The sequence below is a fragment of the Artemia franciscana genome, unplaced genomic scaffold (assembly GCF_032884065.1).
Source record: "Artemia franciscana unplaced genomic scaffold, ASM3288406v1 PGA_scaffold_218, whole genome shotgun sequence".
Classification (NCBI taxonomy): Eukaryota; Metazoa; Arthropoda; class Branchiopoda; order Anostraca; family Artemiidae; genus Artemia; species Artemia franciscana.
This window is the reverse complement of record NW_027062647.1, coordinates 151,584-170,505: the sequence shown is the minus strand read 5'-3', so window position 1 is coordinate 170,505 and position 18,922 is coordinate 151,584. Positions and strand designations below refer to the sequence as shown.

The 18,922-nt window shown below is 34.5% G+C and overlaps 1 protein-coding gene across 1 annotated transcript in view; it reads left to right on the top strand.

The window, feature by feature from the left end:
- LOC136041428 (low-density lipoprotein receptor-related protein 8-like) overlaps positions 1-18,369 on the top strand; it is a 45,170-nt gene extending 26,801 nt beyond the window's left edge. The window contains exons 4-7 of the mRNA XM_065726099.1: positions 8,553-8,743; positions 11,021-11,252; positions 15,482-15,727; positions 18,128-18,369. Coding sequence (XP_065582171.1) covers positions 8,553-8,743; positions 11,021-11,252; positions 15,482-15,727; positions 18,128-18,240 — 782 coding nt within the window. The 3' untranslated portion in view covers positions 18,241-18,369. The remainder of the gene's footprint in view (positions 1-8,552; positions 8,744-11,020; positions 11,253-15,481; positions 15,728-18,127) is intronic.
- The last annotated feature ends 553 nt before the right edge of the window (positions 18,370-18,922 follow it).

Here is an 18,922-nt window from a genome sequence, read left to right as displayed (position 1 = left end):
AATGAGAGAAGCTCTGACTAGACTAGGGTGTAGAAGTAGCGTTCTCTCATGAATCACGATGCCAATCACGATATTGAAAAAAATAGGCAATATAGCAGGTACCAACTGAATAAAGGTAAAAAATGTAATTGGAAGAAGAAGAAACGCCAGGACAGCGGGAATGAGAGAAGCTCTGACTAGACTACGGTGTAGAAGTAGCGTCTGCAGGAATATTCAGTCTTTGTCGGCTTGGCAGTGCAATGCGTGGTCAGCAGTAGGATTCGCATATATGAGACTGCAAAGGTTTAAAAATATGCCAACATTCTCATGTTGGTCCCAAGCTTCATAAGACTTGCCTGTTAACATGTTTTTAGTACCCCAGGTAATCGGAGTAAATTTTGATTCTGCCCTTCCTTACCTTTTTTGGCCAAATGATAATTTAGCCTCTCAGATGGTGTAAAGGGCTGAGAATCTTCATTATTATCTGTGATAATTCAAACGCATTTTAAATGTTCCTGCGTTGTCCATTGTAATTTGTTGCATTTTCTATTGGTTCATTCATAGTAAGTTTCGTTTGTTTTGGATTTATAATTTTGTATCATTATATTTATTCTTGTATAATTCTTCTCGTAGTTCTCAAAAGAAAAGCCTTTTTTTGCCCATTAAAAAACTGATACGGTTTTTGTATACGTTAATTACTGATATTGCTCATATTTCTTATTAGCAACATCGGTTATCTTGATTAATGTTAAATCATGGCATGATGAAAAAAATCATGTAGTTTGAGTAGTTCATATAGGAGAAGTCGCATATAAAATTTAGACTCCTTTTATTGCAAAATTGCCCTTCGATTTGTAATCAATCGCTATTATTCAAATCTCCTGAAGGCAAAAACACAGTGCACGTATGTGGAAGGAACTAGGACCCAGGGATTCGCAGTGGCCCATTTAATCGTAAACCCCGAAAATTTGACTTTTCAACAGGGTGTAGATTTGACTTCTTCAATTTTTATTCAAATAATCATCTTTAACTTTTGACATAATTCTTTGTGAGGCTGCAGAGTTGTTTGAAGCTACTAGCAATGTTGAAAGGGAGTAAAGTTGCCCCATGGTCAGTTTCTATCTAGAAAATACCGCTAGAAAATTCCCAAACAAACGAGCCTTTTGGTAAATTTCTATGTCGATCTGTTCCACATGATAAGGTACAGAAAAAAAATTTGGAAGGTTCGCTCTCTATTGAATGAATGATGTTACGATAACTATTATTCTTTTTTTTCTAGTTATAAAACAGGTATATACTTTAAAACCTGACTTGTGTTAAAGGACCCAACCGGTTAGACAGAAGAGTAATATCCTGGTTGCACCTGAGTATATTGGACATGGACATAAATCAAATATTTGTTTTAACTTTAAAATTCATAAAAAGGTGTTTCGTTTCATCCATAATTTAAATACAAGTTTATTGCACCACTTATGTAATCTTAACCAGAACCGAGGATATTTTGCTTTCTTTTTTAAATAACATATATGAGTGGCAAAGTGGCTTCTTCTTACTATTGGGTCCAGTCACTCCTTACTTATGGTTCGTTACCAGGAACTGCTTGATTGAGTAAGATTTAGAGCGACTTTCCAGGCAATGTCACAAATGTTATGTGAAATTAGAGACCATAAGTCACACTTTTTACTAGAAACCACAGATTTAAAAACAAATTGTGCTTTTTTCACTTTAACATCGATTTTTACTACAGAAATGGAGAATTTGGAATGAAAGGATTTTTTTGTAATAGACATCAACGTTAATTTGTTTTTAAATATTATTAATTTAAAATTTTTTCCAAAAAACAGTTTTTCAAAGAATAGTAAAGAGCTCCATTAAATCATATATCAACAGAAATAAAGTCAAATAATCTTTCAAGTGTAAACTAATACAAATCACTCTCAATAAGTAAGTGTAACTCAAAATAAACAGAAATTATAATGAATCGCTGAGTCAAGTTCAGATCGAGCAAAAATTAACATGATTAGGGCTGATAACCCCCATGCCTTCTCATGACCAGAATATCATTTGGGCTTTACTGAAAAAAAAAAAAAAAAAGCAAATGATCATGGATTGTCAGTTTAATTGACATACACTGATATTTATTCCTTAGGTTTTGACATTTTTTATCTGTAATAGTAAAGAAAAGTGAAAACATTTAAAATATATATATATTGTTTTCTTTTAACCTGAACACACTTACATTCTTTTTATTTATATAAATTGTACAAGCAGAATTAGTAATAGTACTAGCCCAAAAAGTCAACTTAATACCCCCAGTGTTCTCGATATATTGCTAAGGTGTCTTATTGGCAACCACAAACACAATACCTTTTGATTTAGTTTAAAGCAAAATTTAGTTATAAAATATAAAGGAGTAATTGTATAACTTTGGGGGTTTGACATGCCCAATATCCCTAAGGACATAGTTGCTGGACTGTTCTACTATGCTGAACAAAATAGTTGTCTCAAAATTTTGACTGAAAGTGTTTGGGGAAACGAATGGGCTTGGTAGAAGGGCTGATTGCTCTCCAATCTCTTTTTACTCTTATAAAGGGAACCAGGACGTTTAATTTTGAATCGAATTAGCTACTTTAAAAGTTTATATTATATTTATAGCTATTATAGAGTGGTGCTGCCTTTGATATTGCTTATATACCCTTTTGAAAGCCTGCATGCCTACAGTTTTTTTCGTTTAATTGAGGCTCTTCCTAAACGTTCCCTAAAAGTTTCATCTTAATTTTCTTAGCATCATTAGTTACAGTGAATGTCGTGGTAGTATTCAAAGTATACACATTGTGCCCTCTGGCTAGTTCAAAAATCCCCCACAACTTACCCTGAAAGGTCTAATTTAATAATATAAGTTGTTCATCAGATATTGCTTTGTTACCTTTTTGAAAGTCCACATCGACTTGAAAGTCGCTCAATAGTTTGTCTTGATTTAGTTCAAGATCCACCTAAATATTCCTTAAAAAACTTCACCTTAACGCCCTTAGCTTTCTCAGTAGTAATAATTGTAGCACTGTGTGCATAGCTCCTTGCATAGCTACAGCACACACTGAAAGTTTCAGCTTATTACCACCAACCGTTTATGAAGCATTGCTGATGCTTCCGCTTGACAACCTGTGTGGGAATAGTGTGTTTCAAGTTAGTTCCATACAGTCCCTATAAATCCCAATTTTTTCTGCTTAATATCCTTAGTTTTAATATCAGTAGTGATAGTAGTAGCAGTAAAATTAAATTATGGTAACCTAAGCTTTAGTGGTAGTAGTAGCAAGAGAAGCAGTAATAATATTAACAACAGTAGTAGTATGAGTAGAAGCAGTAGCATTAGGATGCAAATATTTTCTTTTGGCTAATTCAACATCCCTCACAACTAGCCCTGTTAGTTTGAACTTCACACACCAAACTGTTCCTAAGGTATTGTGGTTCCACCATTTTGAAAACCTGCACACGGACGGCGTCTTGTGATTCAACTCACCATCCCCCCTAGTAATTCCTTGAAAATTTCACATTCGTACCCTTAGGCATATTCGTAAAAGTTTTTCACAGTAGTAGTATTGATGTTATTAGTAATAGTGTTGAATAGCAGTAGTACTGCTAGCAATAGTAGTATTACCATTTTGGCTTTTGGTCAGTAGAACATCCCTCTCAGTAAGTCCTGGAAGTTTCAACGTAATACAATTAACTATCGCAATGACATAGCTGATATGTCCTTTTGATAATTTGTATGGTCATATACTTTTTTTTCATCTCAATGCTCTTAACCTTACAAGTAGTTGCCATAGAAGTAGTGGTGGCAGTAGTAGTAAATGTAGCAGATACAGTAGTATTAGCAGTGGTGTGCACTTATTGCCTTTTCGGGAGATAATTTACACATTGTTCCCACATTGCTCTTTACTCAGTCAATGATATTGTGCTACCTATCATGATATTCCCCTTTCAGAATTCTCTTGAAGTGTCAACTTAATACCCAAATCAATTTTTGAGATACATCATTTTGACAATTTGCATTTACGTAGCGTCTTTTGATTTAGTCCGAGTTCCCTTTCAATACTGGAAATTGAGGAGCCTGGAAGTAGTAGTGGTGGTAGTTGTAGCAGTATTGGCAGCATGCAAAAATTGCCCTTTTGATCATATCCCTTTTCCTTTCCTGAGTTTTCCGAATTGATGTATTCAGTTATTCCTGTGTTACAACCTTTTGACAATCCTTACACGCATAATATGTTTTGATTTAGTTCAACACTCCCCTCAACATTTTTTTTGAAAGGTTCACCTGAATGCCCCTCGTCTTCTTGGACAGTTAAGTTTAAGCATGCATACCTTTCTCAATAATATATACTATATCTAAACAGTGAATGAATTGCCTTGCTAACACCCCTTGTCCTGAGGACTGTACGCAGGTTGATATCCCCAAAGATATAATTACTGAAACGTTCAACAAGGCTGAACAAAATACATCTCCTAAAATTTTGATCAGATTTGTTTTGGGGAATTATAATCTTGGGGGTGGGGACTGATTGCCCTCCATTCATTTTTGTCTCTTAAAAAGGGCACTAGATCTTGTGACTTCGAATCAAATGAGCTCCATCCGATCCAAAGCTGATATGACCACCCGTTCCATAAAAGCCTCATATAACACAGGGCATAATATAAAACCCTTGCCCAGGGGCTCTGGGGTACTGTATCCACCCTAAAGACATTGTTATATGATTTTCAGACTATTGGTAACAAAATGACTATCTCAGAATTTCAATTGAGTGCGTTTCGGGAAAAGATGATGTCAGCGAAAGGGGGGGGATAGTTTCTCTCCATTATGTTTGACTCTTAAAAGGGAGCCAGAACTATACATTTCCAACCAAATGAGCCTCTTCTAAAGTTCACGCTACCACCCCTTCCCTAAAAACCCTATATGCTCCTGGGGCATAACCAACAACCCTTACCCCCAGATTCTGGGGATTCTGTCAACCCCAAAGACCTTATTTTATGATCTTTGGACTATTTTTGTACACATGGCTATCTTAAAATTTATATCGAATATATTTGTGGAAAATACGACATGGGGGGTGGCTGCCCCCCGATCACTTTGACTCATAAAAAGAGCACTAGAACATCTGAATTTCAATCAAACGTGCTCATTCCAGAGTTTTTACGACCACCCTTTCCACTAAAACCCTATAGGCCCTCGGGGCATAACTTACAAATATTGCGCTGAGGGCTGTTGGGGGTTGTCTTCCTCAAAGACATTATTTCCTGACCTTTCATATACGCTGAACTAAATGACTACATCAAAATTTATTACATTTGTTTAGGGAATTAATGGGCGTAGGGGGGGGGGGGACTTGTAGTCTTCCAATCCCTTTTGACTGATAAAAAGGGTACTATCTCTTTCAGTTTCCATTTGAATGAGCCTTTTTCGGAGTTTCTACGCCAACAAACGGCCATTTTAAAACTTCTATCAGATGCATTTCGGAAAATATAAGGTATGGAGTGTATCCACCCTCCAATCACTCTGGATCTTAAAAAAGGCACGAGAACTTCTGGTTACTAATTCAATGAGCCCCCTCTAAAGACTATACGATCACCATTTCTATATAAACCTTATGTGCACCCAGAGCCTAATTTGCAACCCTTGCCCTGAGGGCTGCGGGGGGGGGGGATTTTGTTATCCTCAAAGATATAATTTCCAGGCATTTTAACTACAGTAAACAGAATGACTATCTAAAAATTTTTATTCGATGCGGTTGGAGAAATGGTGCGCGTGGGAGGGAGTTAGTTGCGCTTCAATCACTTTTGACTATTAAATAAGGGCATTCAATCTTTCAATTTTCAGTTGAATGAGCCTGTTTCGAATTTTCTACGGCAAAAAATGGCCATCTCAAAATTCCTATCAGATGCACTTCGGGAAAATGAGAGGTGTGGGGCGGGTATTCGCCCTCGGATGACTCTGAATCTTAAAAAGGCTATTAGACCTTTAATTTACCAATTCAGTGAACCCCCTCCGAAGTTTATATGATCACACTTTCTATATAACCTTATATAACCCCAGGATATAACTTAAAAACCTTGCCCTGAGGATTGTTGGGGGGGGATGTCATCCTAAAAGACGTAATTTCCAGACGTTTCAACTGCGTTGAACAAAATGGCTCTCTTAAAATTTTGATTAGATATGTTTATAGAAATGGTGGGTGTGGAAGGGGGTTAGTTGCCCTCCAATCACTTTTGACTATTAAAAAGGTTGCTAGTCCTTTCAATTCCTAATAGAATGAGCCATTTTTGAGGTTTTTGTGACAATTTCTTCGATATGAAGTGCCCGGGTCTAACAAAAATAATAATGCATTGTGCCGTCGCTCTTTACATAGGCAGCGCTATTGCACTGCCTATGATCAAACAGTTCGTGGTAACGACCTGTAGTAAGGAGCGACCCGGCTCAATAGTAACCAAAACTCTAAAACATGGAATTTCGATACCAATAGCTACATCAAAAGAATTGTATTTTAATGCTGATTTTAAATATATAAGTATAATCAAGTTTAATCCTAACCCATCAAAAGTTACGAGCCTGAGAAAATTTGCCTTATTTTAGAAAATAGGGAGAAACAACCCCTACAAGTCATAGAATCTTAACGAAAATCACACCATCAGATTCAGCGTATCAGAGAACCCTACTGTAGAAGTTTTAAGCTCCTATCTACAAAAATGTGGATTTTTTATTTTTTGCCAGAAGGTAGATTACGGATGCGTGTTTATTTGTTTGTTTGTTTTTTTGTTTTGTTTTTCAGGGATGATCGTATCGACCCAGTGGTCCTAGATTCTTGCGAGAGGGCTCATTCTAATGGAAATGGAAAGTTCTAGTGCCCTTTTTAAGTGACCTTTTTTAAAAAATTTGGAGGGCACCTAGGCCCCCTCCCACGCTAATTATTTTCCCAAAGTCACCAAATCAAAATTCTGAGATAGCATTTTAATCAGCGTAGTCAAAAAACCTTATAACTATGTCTTTGGGGACGACTTACTCCCCCACAGTCCCCGTGGGAGGGGCAACTAGTTACAAATTTTGACCAGTGCTTACACATAGTAATGAGTATTTGGAAGTGTACAGACGTTTTCAGGGGGATTTTTAGGTTGTGGGGGGCGGGGGTTGATAGGAGGGGGATAAATTGGGGGAACTTTCCCTGGAGGAATTTCTCGTGGGGGAAGAAAATTTTCATGAAGGGAGCGCAGGATTTTCTAGCATTATTAAAAAAAAGCAATGAAAAAATAAATATGACAAAGTTTTTTCAACTGAAAGTAAGGAGAAACATTAAAACTTAACATGAACAGAAATTATTACGCATATGATGGGCTCACCTCCTCCTAATACCCCGCTCTTTACGCTAAAGTATTCTTAGTAATTTCAACTATTTATTCTACGGCTTTTGTGATTTAGGGGTCATTCTTAAGAAATTGGGACAAAATTTAAGCTGTAGTGTCAAGAGCGAGGTACTAACGAGGGGGTGAACCCCTTCATATACGTAATAAAAACATGAGAATACAGAAGTTCGTTACGTAAGCTAATTTGTAAGTTACATATAACTTTTACTAATAAAAACATTTGTAAAAAATTAAAAGTTCTAGTTGCCTTTTTAAGTAACCAAAAAATCGGAGGGCAACTAGGCCTCCACCCCTGCTCCTTTTTTTCTCAAAATCATGCGATCAAAACTATAAGACAGCCATTTAGCCAAAAAAATAAATATGCAAATTTCGTTTTATTATTCATCTGCGGAGAGCCAAAATTAAAACATGCATTGATTCAAAAACGTTCAGAAATTAAATAAAAAAAAGCAAGTTTTTTTAACGGAAAGTAAGGAGCGACATTAAAACTTAAAACGAACAGAAATTACTTGGTATATGGAAGGGACAGCTTCTTCATCAACGCCCCGCTCTTTACGCTAAGGTTTTTCACTGTTTTAAAAAGTAGAGTTAAGAGAAAGAGTCAAACTGTAGAGTTAAGAGCGAGGCGTTCATAAGGAAGCAGCCCCTTACATATACCAAGTAATTTCTGTTCGTTTTAAGTTTGAATGTCGCTCCTTACTTTCCGTTAAAAAAACTTGTTTTTTTATTTATATTTACGAATGCTATATCTTTGCCAGATTCGTCATACAGAATAAAAATTATAATGGTACAAGCTTTCATCTTTTCAAGTCTCTAGGGATTTTGTTGTAAATATTCTGTTTCTGACATGAAGTCTACCTAGATTTGGAGATTGAGCAGCTCGACTAACAGAGGCATCAATTCACGAAAACGTAGGGTGCAATAATATGTTTTTCTTATGATTCTACCAAAAGAAGTATATTTAAAATCTAGGCAGGGAGTGATTTTTTTCTTCAATCTCTTCCGGTAAAACACAAACCAGGTATTTTCTAAATATAGTAATGATAGAGCTCTTACCTGAAACGGACAATATATTATTAATGTTTTACTTGTTCGTAATTTTTACTTCGCTCATCAGTGTAAGTATAGTCATGTACGGTAATAAAGTATAAACAGTCTTGTTCCAGATGGAACCGAAGATGCTTTGCGGTCGCTAAAGCTGGAGCCTATAACAATCGGCTATGCATGTGAATCTGACTTTCAGTGTAGCCTTGCTGATCCCGAATCATTTTGCAATAGAGGGGTATGTGACTGCATTCTTGAAGGAAATGGCTTATGCGGTGCAAAGCAAAATGGCTGTTTTAGAAATACTTTCCAGGTAAAATAGCTCTGAGGATTTTACGCAAAAAAAAAAGATTAAAGGAAATATGAATTTAAGTCTGTGGTTGCAAATCCTGTTCTAAGGGATGTAAAATCCATAGTTGAAGGTGTCATCTTTTTATTGTTGTCTTTGTGCTAAAACTCATTGTACAAACAAAAAGACAAAGATGCGAATCAAAGAAAAAAAATAGAAGAACAGGAAAAAACGCACTTAGCCTACAACAATAAACACCAATCGATACAAAGGCACCTCCAAAAATTGCCCAATTTTATTTGACTTAAAGAACAACTTAAATCTTATTCGACTATACAGCAGTTAAGTAAGCATTGGAGTCCAAGGGTGGCATAGCTTCAATAGCTTGTTAAATTAAACATACACTTATTCCTGCATAAATGATAAAATTAGCAGATAAGAATTACGAGTCCAAGGGGGAAAGCTTAGAAAATATTTAGCAAAATAAAAGAAAAGAGGCCAATATTTTTACTTTTCCAAATCTGTACAGATTTCCCATGGCGGTGCAATGTACAAGCATTGTGGTATAGTATTATCCTTTCCTATATTACGAATGCACCAGTAAAAGAGAAGAATGTTATACTAGTCTTCCAAGAGACTGTTTGAATTATCTTACTGTTTACATGTTTGATTCAAGAGTTTCCAATATTTTACTGTCATCTCATAATTTTGATTAATGTCAAAAGGATACCAGAATATCACTAGAATATTGTATTCTTCTTCAACATGTCACTTGAAGCAAGAATTTGTAGAATTGGCCATTTTCCTTTTTTTTTATCAATAGATAAGACTAAATAATAAAAATTATAAATTATAATAATATCAATTATAAATAATAATATAAATTATAAATAATAATATAAATTATTTGCAAACATAGTTTACTAAGTATCGTAAGTGCCAATGGACAATCAATACGCAGCTTTATGCGGTCATGAAAGAGCTATTTTCTTGATTTTTCATTTTAATTACTGTTTTTTTAAAATAAATTTATTTGATCAATTATTGGCACTCTTGTCACGTTGGACTCACCCCTTCTGAAGATTTTTGATCTAGATTTTGTCATGATTAGCCATTATGGTCTCTGAAATTATTTAGAACTTAAGCTCATATGCGGTATTTAAAATATCTCACTCTACCGTTTCAAAAGGGGGCTAGAAATGTTGAGATTATTCTAAAACTGGATATAAAAAGATGGATACTTATATTGAACATCAAAGCCTAATTATACTTAGTAAAACTTTTATAAAGAGAAGATACGGCTAAGAATCCTAATAATTTTGATTAATGTCAATAATACCAGAATATCACTAGAATATTGTATTCTTCTTCAAAATATCACTTAAAGCAAGAATTTGTAGAATTAAATATTTTCCATTTTTTAATTCAATAGATAAGATTGAATAATAAAAATTATTAGAGTTTTTCCTGATCTAATATTTGTATACGAGCTTCATGACATTCAAGATAACTTATTTAACCTTTAATCAGATCCTCAGGTGGATCCGAAAAACCACAGCTTCAATCGTCATATGCAAACGGAGTTTACTAAGTATCATTTTTGCCAATAAACAACCAATGCGCAGCTTTATGCAGTCATGAAAGGACCGCTTTCTTCATTTTGTCTTTTAATTAATGTTTTTAAAAATAAACTTGCCAATTTGGTCAATTATTGGCACACTTGTCACAGTAGACCCACCTCCTCCTCAAGATTATGGTCTAGATCTGCCTTTGCTAACTAGTATGCAAAGTTATTCAGATTTTTGTCTCTGTACAAAGCATATACTACTTATTTAGTATATATTAAGTTACTTTTATTTATTTTATATTGTATATATATTAAATATCATATACTGCATAGTATTTAGCTATATTTTTTAGTGTATACTAAGCATAGTTAATACATACTATTTAGATCTCTTCAAGTAGCGTATTTACTTAGTATATACCATGTATTTTGTTTAGTATATAGTACATTTATTATGAAGCTATATAGTATATAGATATATCTATTTAGTGTATACTAAGTATATTTAACACATACTATTCATACCTGTAAAAGCAGCGTTTTTATTTAGTATATAATAAGTTTTTTATTCAATATATACTATATTTACGATATAGCTATGTAGTATATTGCTATATTTATTTAGTGTTTTCTAATTATATTCAGTTTATGCTGTTTATATTTCCACAGATAGTATATTTATTTAGTATACAGGCCTACTAGAATAATAATGACACTGTTTATCCTCATTCAAGTGTCGAAGCAGTGGCAGGTGCATTAGTCAAGTGTTCGTTTGTAATGGCAAGGAGGACTGTGAGGATGGTTCGGATGAAGAATGTAGCAGACCTTCGTGTCCTGTTGGTACAGTTAAGTGTACAAATGGGAATGGCACTGAAATTAAGTGCATATCTAGTGCAGGAAGGTGTGATGGGAAAAAGCAATGTCCAAGTGGTTCTGATGAACAAGGATGTTCCAATCTGGATTCAAGTAAAGCTGTTGCCTTATTTACTTTATTTTAAGTAAAATTAAATGTAGCAATTGAACTGTGTTATATCCAGAATTCTTAGTTTACTTTAGTCATTGTATTACTCCAGAATCTAATATGTGTTTATTTCTCTTTTTATGAAGATATACTTCTAATTGGAAGGGAACAGTTTGATAACTCGTCTCAAAGGCTAGGAAACCAAAAAAAGAATATTAGATTTATTAATATTTCACTAAAATCGAAGCGATTTAGAAAGACAAAAAACTTAACGTATTTTCTAACAAAAACTTGATGATTAAATTCAGTTAATCAAACATCTCCCTAATCTAACCCTTCCCTTAGTTTATATATCAAATTGAATAAAATAATTTAAACTAATAAGAAACCACCTTTAAACTTAAAACAATAATTATGACAATACAAGGGTTTTATTTTTTGAACAGTTTTGAAACCCAGGCCAGTAAAGAGAATTAGTGCCGCACTAAAAGAGTAAAACTTAGTCATTGCCAGAAAACAGTATTTTGAGGATTTCTAAGCGTGAAGTACTTTTCTATGAAGAATTTTTTTAATCAAATGAAAATGACGGCTTTATTTTTCTTTAGATAATTTCTAACTGTTTTGTATTTTGTTTGAGTTTATCCTTCAAAGCAGTTTCTGACTGTATTAGGTTTTGATATCTAGCCGTATTAGGTTAGGTTCTCTTAACCAAACACCCAGATCAGGGTGGTTAGAAACTCAAGTAGTTGATACATTCAACCCCAGGGAATCTCGTTTTATAGATCTTACCAAGCTCTAATAAAAGGCCAACCATAGAATCGGTTGAGCTAACGGCCCTTCACCTGAAAATGAGTACCACGAATAGTTATGTTTTAGCCATAGATCTGGACTTGCATAGAAAATATCGATCATTGTACGTCCGAAGGCATTCGCATGACGTCAGGAAGACTGACAAGCTAAACCTAATGGACCAAAGAGGGGCTGTGAAATACCAGTCGGAATGTTTAGACGTCATTTTTATAGACAATCCTTCTTTCCAACGTGTGAATGCTGGTCTCACTAAAAACCTGTCATACTGGCAGGAGAGAAAAGTGAAAGACAAAAATCATTCTTAGCTCTGATCTGGAGGAAATATGAGAAGAAATGTCTTTGGGACTGTGCTCAGTAGCCTTGCGAAAAAAATCATGTATGAAGCCATCTGTATCTGAAAGACAACTGAATATTTCTATCATAGGGGGTTATGCCCCTACCACTGTTCAGTGTTGCTCAGATGCCAGGCAACAGTTTCTCCTCCTGAAGCAACTGTTCTCGATGGTGAATTAAATGCGATAATGCATGACGATCCCGGTTTTTGGTATGGAGCCACTGGTCTCGTATTCCCCCAGCCTATTCAAAGAATATTACCTTTACATGCTTGAATTGTGCCAATCCCATGATCTTGTCACTGCAAAAATTTATTTCCAACGAGAAAACTGTTATCAGTATATGTGGTATAATAAAGACGGTCACACAAAAAAGAGCATTGCTTACATCATTATTTCAGACGCTAAGAATAATCACTGAAGAACTGTAGAGCCTACAGGTGCGCACAACTTAGAAATGCATACCACAGACTTGTGTTTACTGTTGTCCAGCTTCGCCTCAATGCCCAGCACAAAAAAATCTTTATGGCTGGTGTTGAAAACTAAAGCAGTCAGATACTTGTTTGAAGCTTAATTTTAGCATATCAAACCTCATCCATGCCCTTGGAGCACTTAACAGTATTGAAGACACAATTATGGCTCATTATCGAAAGATCGATTGAGTGTAGAACAGACTCATATACCGGGTCCAAACTTAATTTCTTTCATCAAAATCTGAGGAAATGGATCAAACAGTTAAAAACAATGACATAGGCAGTCTTTTAAACATCTTTAGTATCTCACAGAAAAACTTTAGTACCTTTTTTCTCTAGGATGAAGAGGCACCCCAGGTACCAAAGAAGACTCCTTTCTGATAAGAGTTCTCGTCTTGAGTGGTGGAAGGATCGTTTTTGCTGACTCCTCAATAATACTAACCCGTCTTTACCTTCCAATTATAGTCCCAGTCAATTTAGCTTTCACATATATGTACAAATATATGTTCCTCTAGACAAGGTTTTTGGCCCTTCAGAAATTCGAAGTATAGAACAACTAATCAAAATAATAAAGCTGCTGGCATCTGGAATTCAAGCTCAGGGCTACATAAATATGCTGGGCTCACAGTACTTTTGTTCTTGCACACCCCTTTCTCAATAATTTCGCAAACTGCAAATGTTCCAAAAGACAAGAGAAAGCATCATTATTCCTTATGGAAGAGAAGGACTCTAGAATTGACTGCACAATCTGCTTGAAAATAACCATTTTGTCTTTCATCAAAGAACTTTTTCCAATGATCTGACTAGATTGACGTACGGACATTATTCACAGAATTTGGCGACCAAAAGAAACTGGTGTTTTGTCGGACTGTTAAACCATTGAGCAGATTTTGACGGTTTTACAAATATCAGAAAAGGCGAGAATCACAACAAGCTACATACATATGCAGCTTGTCTTTACCTCTGCAGACTTTCATCCTCCATTTGACCCAGTCGACCGACAAGCTTTATGCTAGATTCTTGAGACTATTGGCCTCGCAGAGAAATATTTTAGACTGTTGAAAGCTCTGGTACTATGGGACAAATAGCTGCATACATATGAACAACCGTCATGAACCATTCTTTCAGATAGCAACAGTTATTAGTTAGAGATATGTAGTGGCTCACAAATTCTTAAACGTCATTATAGAGCATATTAGGGCAAATACCACTTGTTTTATATTCAGGCTCAAATTTGGGAATTATGCCATCTCAGACGCCAACTTTGCTGATGATTTGGCTATTCTAAAGGATTCCATAGAGTAACTGCTGGAAACACTCCAAATTCTGCAAGACGAAGAAGCAAGAGTTGGATTTCCGATAAACTGGAGGGCAGGTTAAACCCACCCATTAACAGGACTGGGGATTTTCAATGCCCTCGTTGGCTCTTTAACACTATATGAAGGTGAAGTGTGACAATTATCTGTCATAATTCTCAAGACAACAGAAATTTTTCTGTTAAAGAATCGAATCAGGATTGTGGATTTGTGTTTGTTTGACTTAGTTGTAAACAATTTGTTACTTCAGCTCACCAATTAGTTTTAGTTTTCTACCCAAATAGCCGAACAAAATTTATGTCAGTTTAGAGACCTTCTTAATATGCATCCACACCTACTTGAAAAAAATATCCACTGTGTCCATCCTTCATAGCTGGTTGAAAACTACCTCGCGGTCGACCAAATAAAGACTGCTCTGACAGCCTGTCCAAGTTTTTGGTGCTAGTGAAATGAACTTTGACGAAGTACATGCACTTGCCATAGACCGAAGCAAAATCACACTCTACGCCAAGCAGTGCCCGATGGGAGACTTAAGTCAAAAGTAAATCAATTAGTTTGTAGTTATTTGTTCAGAATAAAAAATCCACCCTTCTATTTTTTAGTTTTTTTAAAGAAAACTCAGGTTTGTTATTTAACTTTTTTTTCACACGGTATTAGCATGTATTAATAGTGTTAACCCTGGTTAATAAAGCTTCATAAATGTAATATCCAATCTAAATTAGTAATAAGGTAGTAATGGTCAAGGAAGGGATTTATCACTGTATTCAAACTCCCAAAATTTATCACGGAATGTGATACCCAAAATTACCAACTCTAGTGGAAATCTAGTTATTATTTGGGAAGTACTTACATAATAAATTTTGATATTCCACTTCTATATTACAATATTAATTTCAAATTTGTAATTTTTGAAGCTATGGATAATTCAATGTCGACTTTGATGGAAATCAGCCCCTATTTGTATAAAGTATATCTACTGTATTTTTATTTCGACTTCAAATTTAGAGTATATGCCTAGGAACTGTAAATAAGAAGGTTAAGAAATCCTTAAATACCAGCTTGGTAAAAATTAAAAACTATTTATGAAATATACACTTGATTTTTTTATTTTGAGTTTCTATAAAAAATTTCCAAAACATGTTTATATTTAGGATCGTCATGCTGCAATCTCAATGATTTTGAACCATTTGAAAAATTATTTACCATAATTATCATAAATTTTAGTGATTTTCTTAGTCTTTTGTTTCCTGATCGCCAGGCTCGTTTGTTTTATTTTCATTTTAAGGATTTTTCATCATTTAAGGGTGTCCATCAAACACATTTCCATGTAAAGACGGGACCTGTATTCCTGAATATGGTTTTTGCAACGCGATAGCATCATGTCCCGACAAGTCTGATGAAAATATTTTCGCGTGTCAGCAAGAATTCCACCAGGTTGACTACTGTCCTTTTCGATGTGATAATGGCAGATGTCGGTCACGGTCCATTCTTTGCTCCGGTACAAATGGTTGTGGTGATAATAGTGATGAAAAGAAGTGCAAGATTTGTAGTAAGTTCTTATTCTTGCACAATTAAAATGTTTATTTTTACGTAAGATGTATGAATATAGTAGAGGGCCAAAGACTATAACTAACTTGTCTCGGCTGAAAATTACTTTCTATTAAAATATTGTAAATATATTATTTTAAACATGATAGAAAATTGTTCTATTTCTTATAAGTTAATGATTATTCATAAAATTTGTGATCAGCTATTTATTGGCAGTTTCCAAATGATAGTAGGCTGAATTGAAACAATCAGATTGCCAAAAAGTTTGACTTTTAATGTCAGAAGTAATTTACCATAAGAAGCTCAAAAGGAGGGAATTTAAACGTTATAGGAGATGGGGCAAATTCGAGCCTAGAAAAAACCTTGGGTGCAATATAGAGGATGATACAGATTTTCTAAAGCGAGGTTAGATCAAACCAATTTTGTGTCTTGATAGTAAATAATATTCTATAATGGAACTTTGTTTTCTACGTCCGTAATTGGCGTGCGTCACTTCATATTTAGTCAATGAAATATTTTTGTTTTTATATTGGACAAAGAAATGGAAATTATCGAGGGAGAAAAAGAACAGTGTAGTAAAAAAAGAAGGGTAAAGAAAAGAAAGGAGGAAGCATTAATTGTTGTAATGTAAGAGCTATATCAAGACGTGTAGTTTTCCTGTTTTACATATAAAAAAAAAAAAAAAATATCACAGTCTTGTGTGCTAAAATTATACTTTAATCCAATACAAAACTAAAAATCAAACATTTAATGATACCGAATTTGATCATACTGCTAACATATAGTGAAATAACTTCAAGCTGTACAAAATTGTTCTAGATTTGTGTGCTTGTCCAGAAACGGCTGTTAAACGAAAAGCCATTTGTTATATATATCTTGAGTATTGTTCAACTTTATTGTGAGTTTTTTGTTAGAGAGTGGGGTATTTATGCTTCCCTTCTGTATCCTGGGTTGCAGGTTGGTATGACTTCATAATATTTTACATTAATCCCAGTCTCTGAAGCAGAGCTTTTGGATGTATGCTATGCGAACTATTTATTCTGTTTGTTTTCCAGTTTTGTACTTATGAGGAAAAAATGCCACCACGCTTTACTTTGCTGAAACTGCTGAAATTCTGAGGTAATCTGTGGAGGTATTTGGTAGTTCTGATTGTTTTATTGATTATACCAAATTTCTTTTGCTACGGATATCAATTAGGATATTTTAGGTTGATAAGCCTTATTCTTCAGTGCAAAATGACCCAAAATGGCTCTTAGCCATGGAACAATTATTATTTTAACCTGTTTTAACTAGGAAATTTAGTTAAAATTTTTGATTCAAATAAACTCTCCCCAGACTTACTATGACCAAAGCTTGATACGGTTAGTTCTAAGGAAAAAATTAATAAAACCATGTTAAAAAAAAGAACACTTTAAATACTTTGTTTTTTTAGACGGGCTTTTTAACTTGAGAATTTTACTGGTATGATTCTACTGAGGTTCTGGTCACTCCCTTGGGGATTTGTTTACAATTATCTTCAAAATCAGAATATATTAGACCTTAGAATTATCTTCTAATTTTTTATGTTTAAATCTAGCTTAAATGGGACAAGGATCATCCGTTAATAGGAACTTAAAAGCAATGTTCAAGTGGCAAGAGTATTGATACATCATATCATGGGCGTACGTAGCGTATTGTCTAGGGAGGGGGGCAGCCAACTCTGTGATGAAGGGCAGGGGGGGGGGGGATAGCTGAAGTTGTATTGGCAATTCACAAAACCATGCATTGCCAGCAAGTTCTCTCATACCTATGGAATCTTTATGTAATAAGTAATTATTAATAAGTGATTTATTAATAAGCCATATCTAGCCATAGTCATATCCATATCTATTTCAGCCATATCTAGCGGTAAATATGAAATTTGGGGGGCAGCGGCGTCCTGTGTATACTGAAATGATTTTTAATTATGACCTTAAATGAGGAGCTAAATTCCTTATATTATGTCTTTCCCTATATTTATAGCAACAGAAGAAAAGTCTTGTTGATTTCGGAAAATTTGAAGACACAATGATGCCAATAAACCTGTTATAGTCATGTTTTAGTTCCTAATGATGAAATATATATGGGAGGACGAGGACGAAAAATGAAAAAGAAAATCTCTAAAAAGATATGAGGGTTGTCAGGCCTAAATACACCCCTATCTCTTTACGTGTCTGTGTATTTCTTTAATCTACAAAATTTAACTTAGCAGAAGTCTGTCTGAAATAGGAGAAGGACAACAAATGTAAAAGAAATTTTTGAAATAAATTATAAGGGGTGTCATACTTAAAAACACTCCTATCCGACGATGTTGTTATGTATTTCTTCAATCTACAACTTTATCTTTGGAAACGTCTGTCAATTATTTTGTTTTGTTTTACAGAGTGTCCTAGAAGAAAAAAGAGACCAGGACCATATGTAGTAGCAAGCAGCACTAAGTGGCATATTATACAGGCGAGACCCCGTCTATGGCTAAACCGTATTGTGTTTTGGTAAAAATTGCAATCAAGGAAAATTAAATGAGCTGCCGAAAAAAACAACAAAAGTGCCACATAATTTTACGCTAGTAATTTTGTATTTATTAAGAGACTCCTTATTAAATATTTAATTTTTTAGACAACCAAATTTTTTTTTCATGGCTTGTGATAATAGTGGTCTCACAGAGAAACAAAGTTAACTTGTTTAAATTCAACGAGTAAAAATTGGTGGTTCTTTTTACTGGCACAAAATTCCATACAAAAGAACAAATCAGGTTTGAATAGTATACATTCATCGTTCAAAAAAAAATTTTTGATCCAAGTTTCCCGCTTAACAGAGTTATAAAAGTAATCAAATTTAAAAAGGTGATGCTCATCTCCAGAAATAAAGGAAAAAAGTGATTAGCTTACGAAAGTCGACTCCCAAAAAGACATAAACGGTTGGAATTGAGAAGCACTTTTTTACACAGAAGAATAAGACAGTGTTCCTCTCTCTCTCTCTCGCTTTTTTTTTATGACTTCAGCTTAGCAGCTGGTCACGCCTAAAATTAATTATATACTATGGGTACATCCAGGGGCGTAGCTAGGTAGGTGTCTCTAAGAAGTAATTAAAATGAAATGAGAATATTACAGCGGATAAAAATTGTAACTAGACAATAAAATCTTGAAAAATATATATCCCCGTTAGATAATAAAAGTCA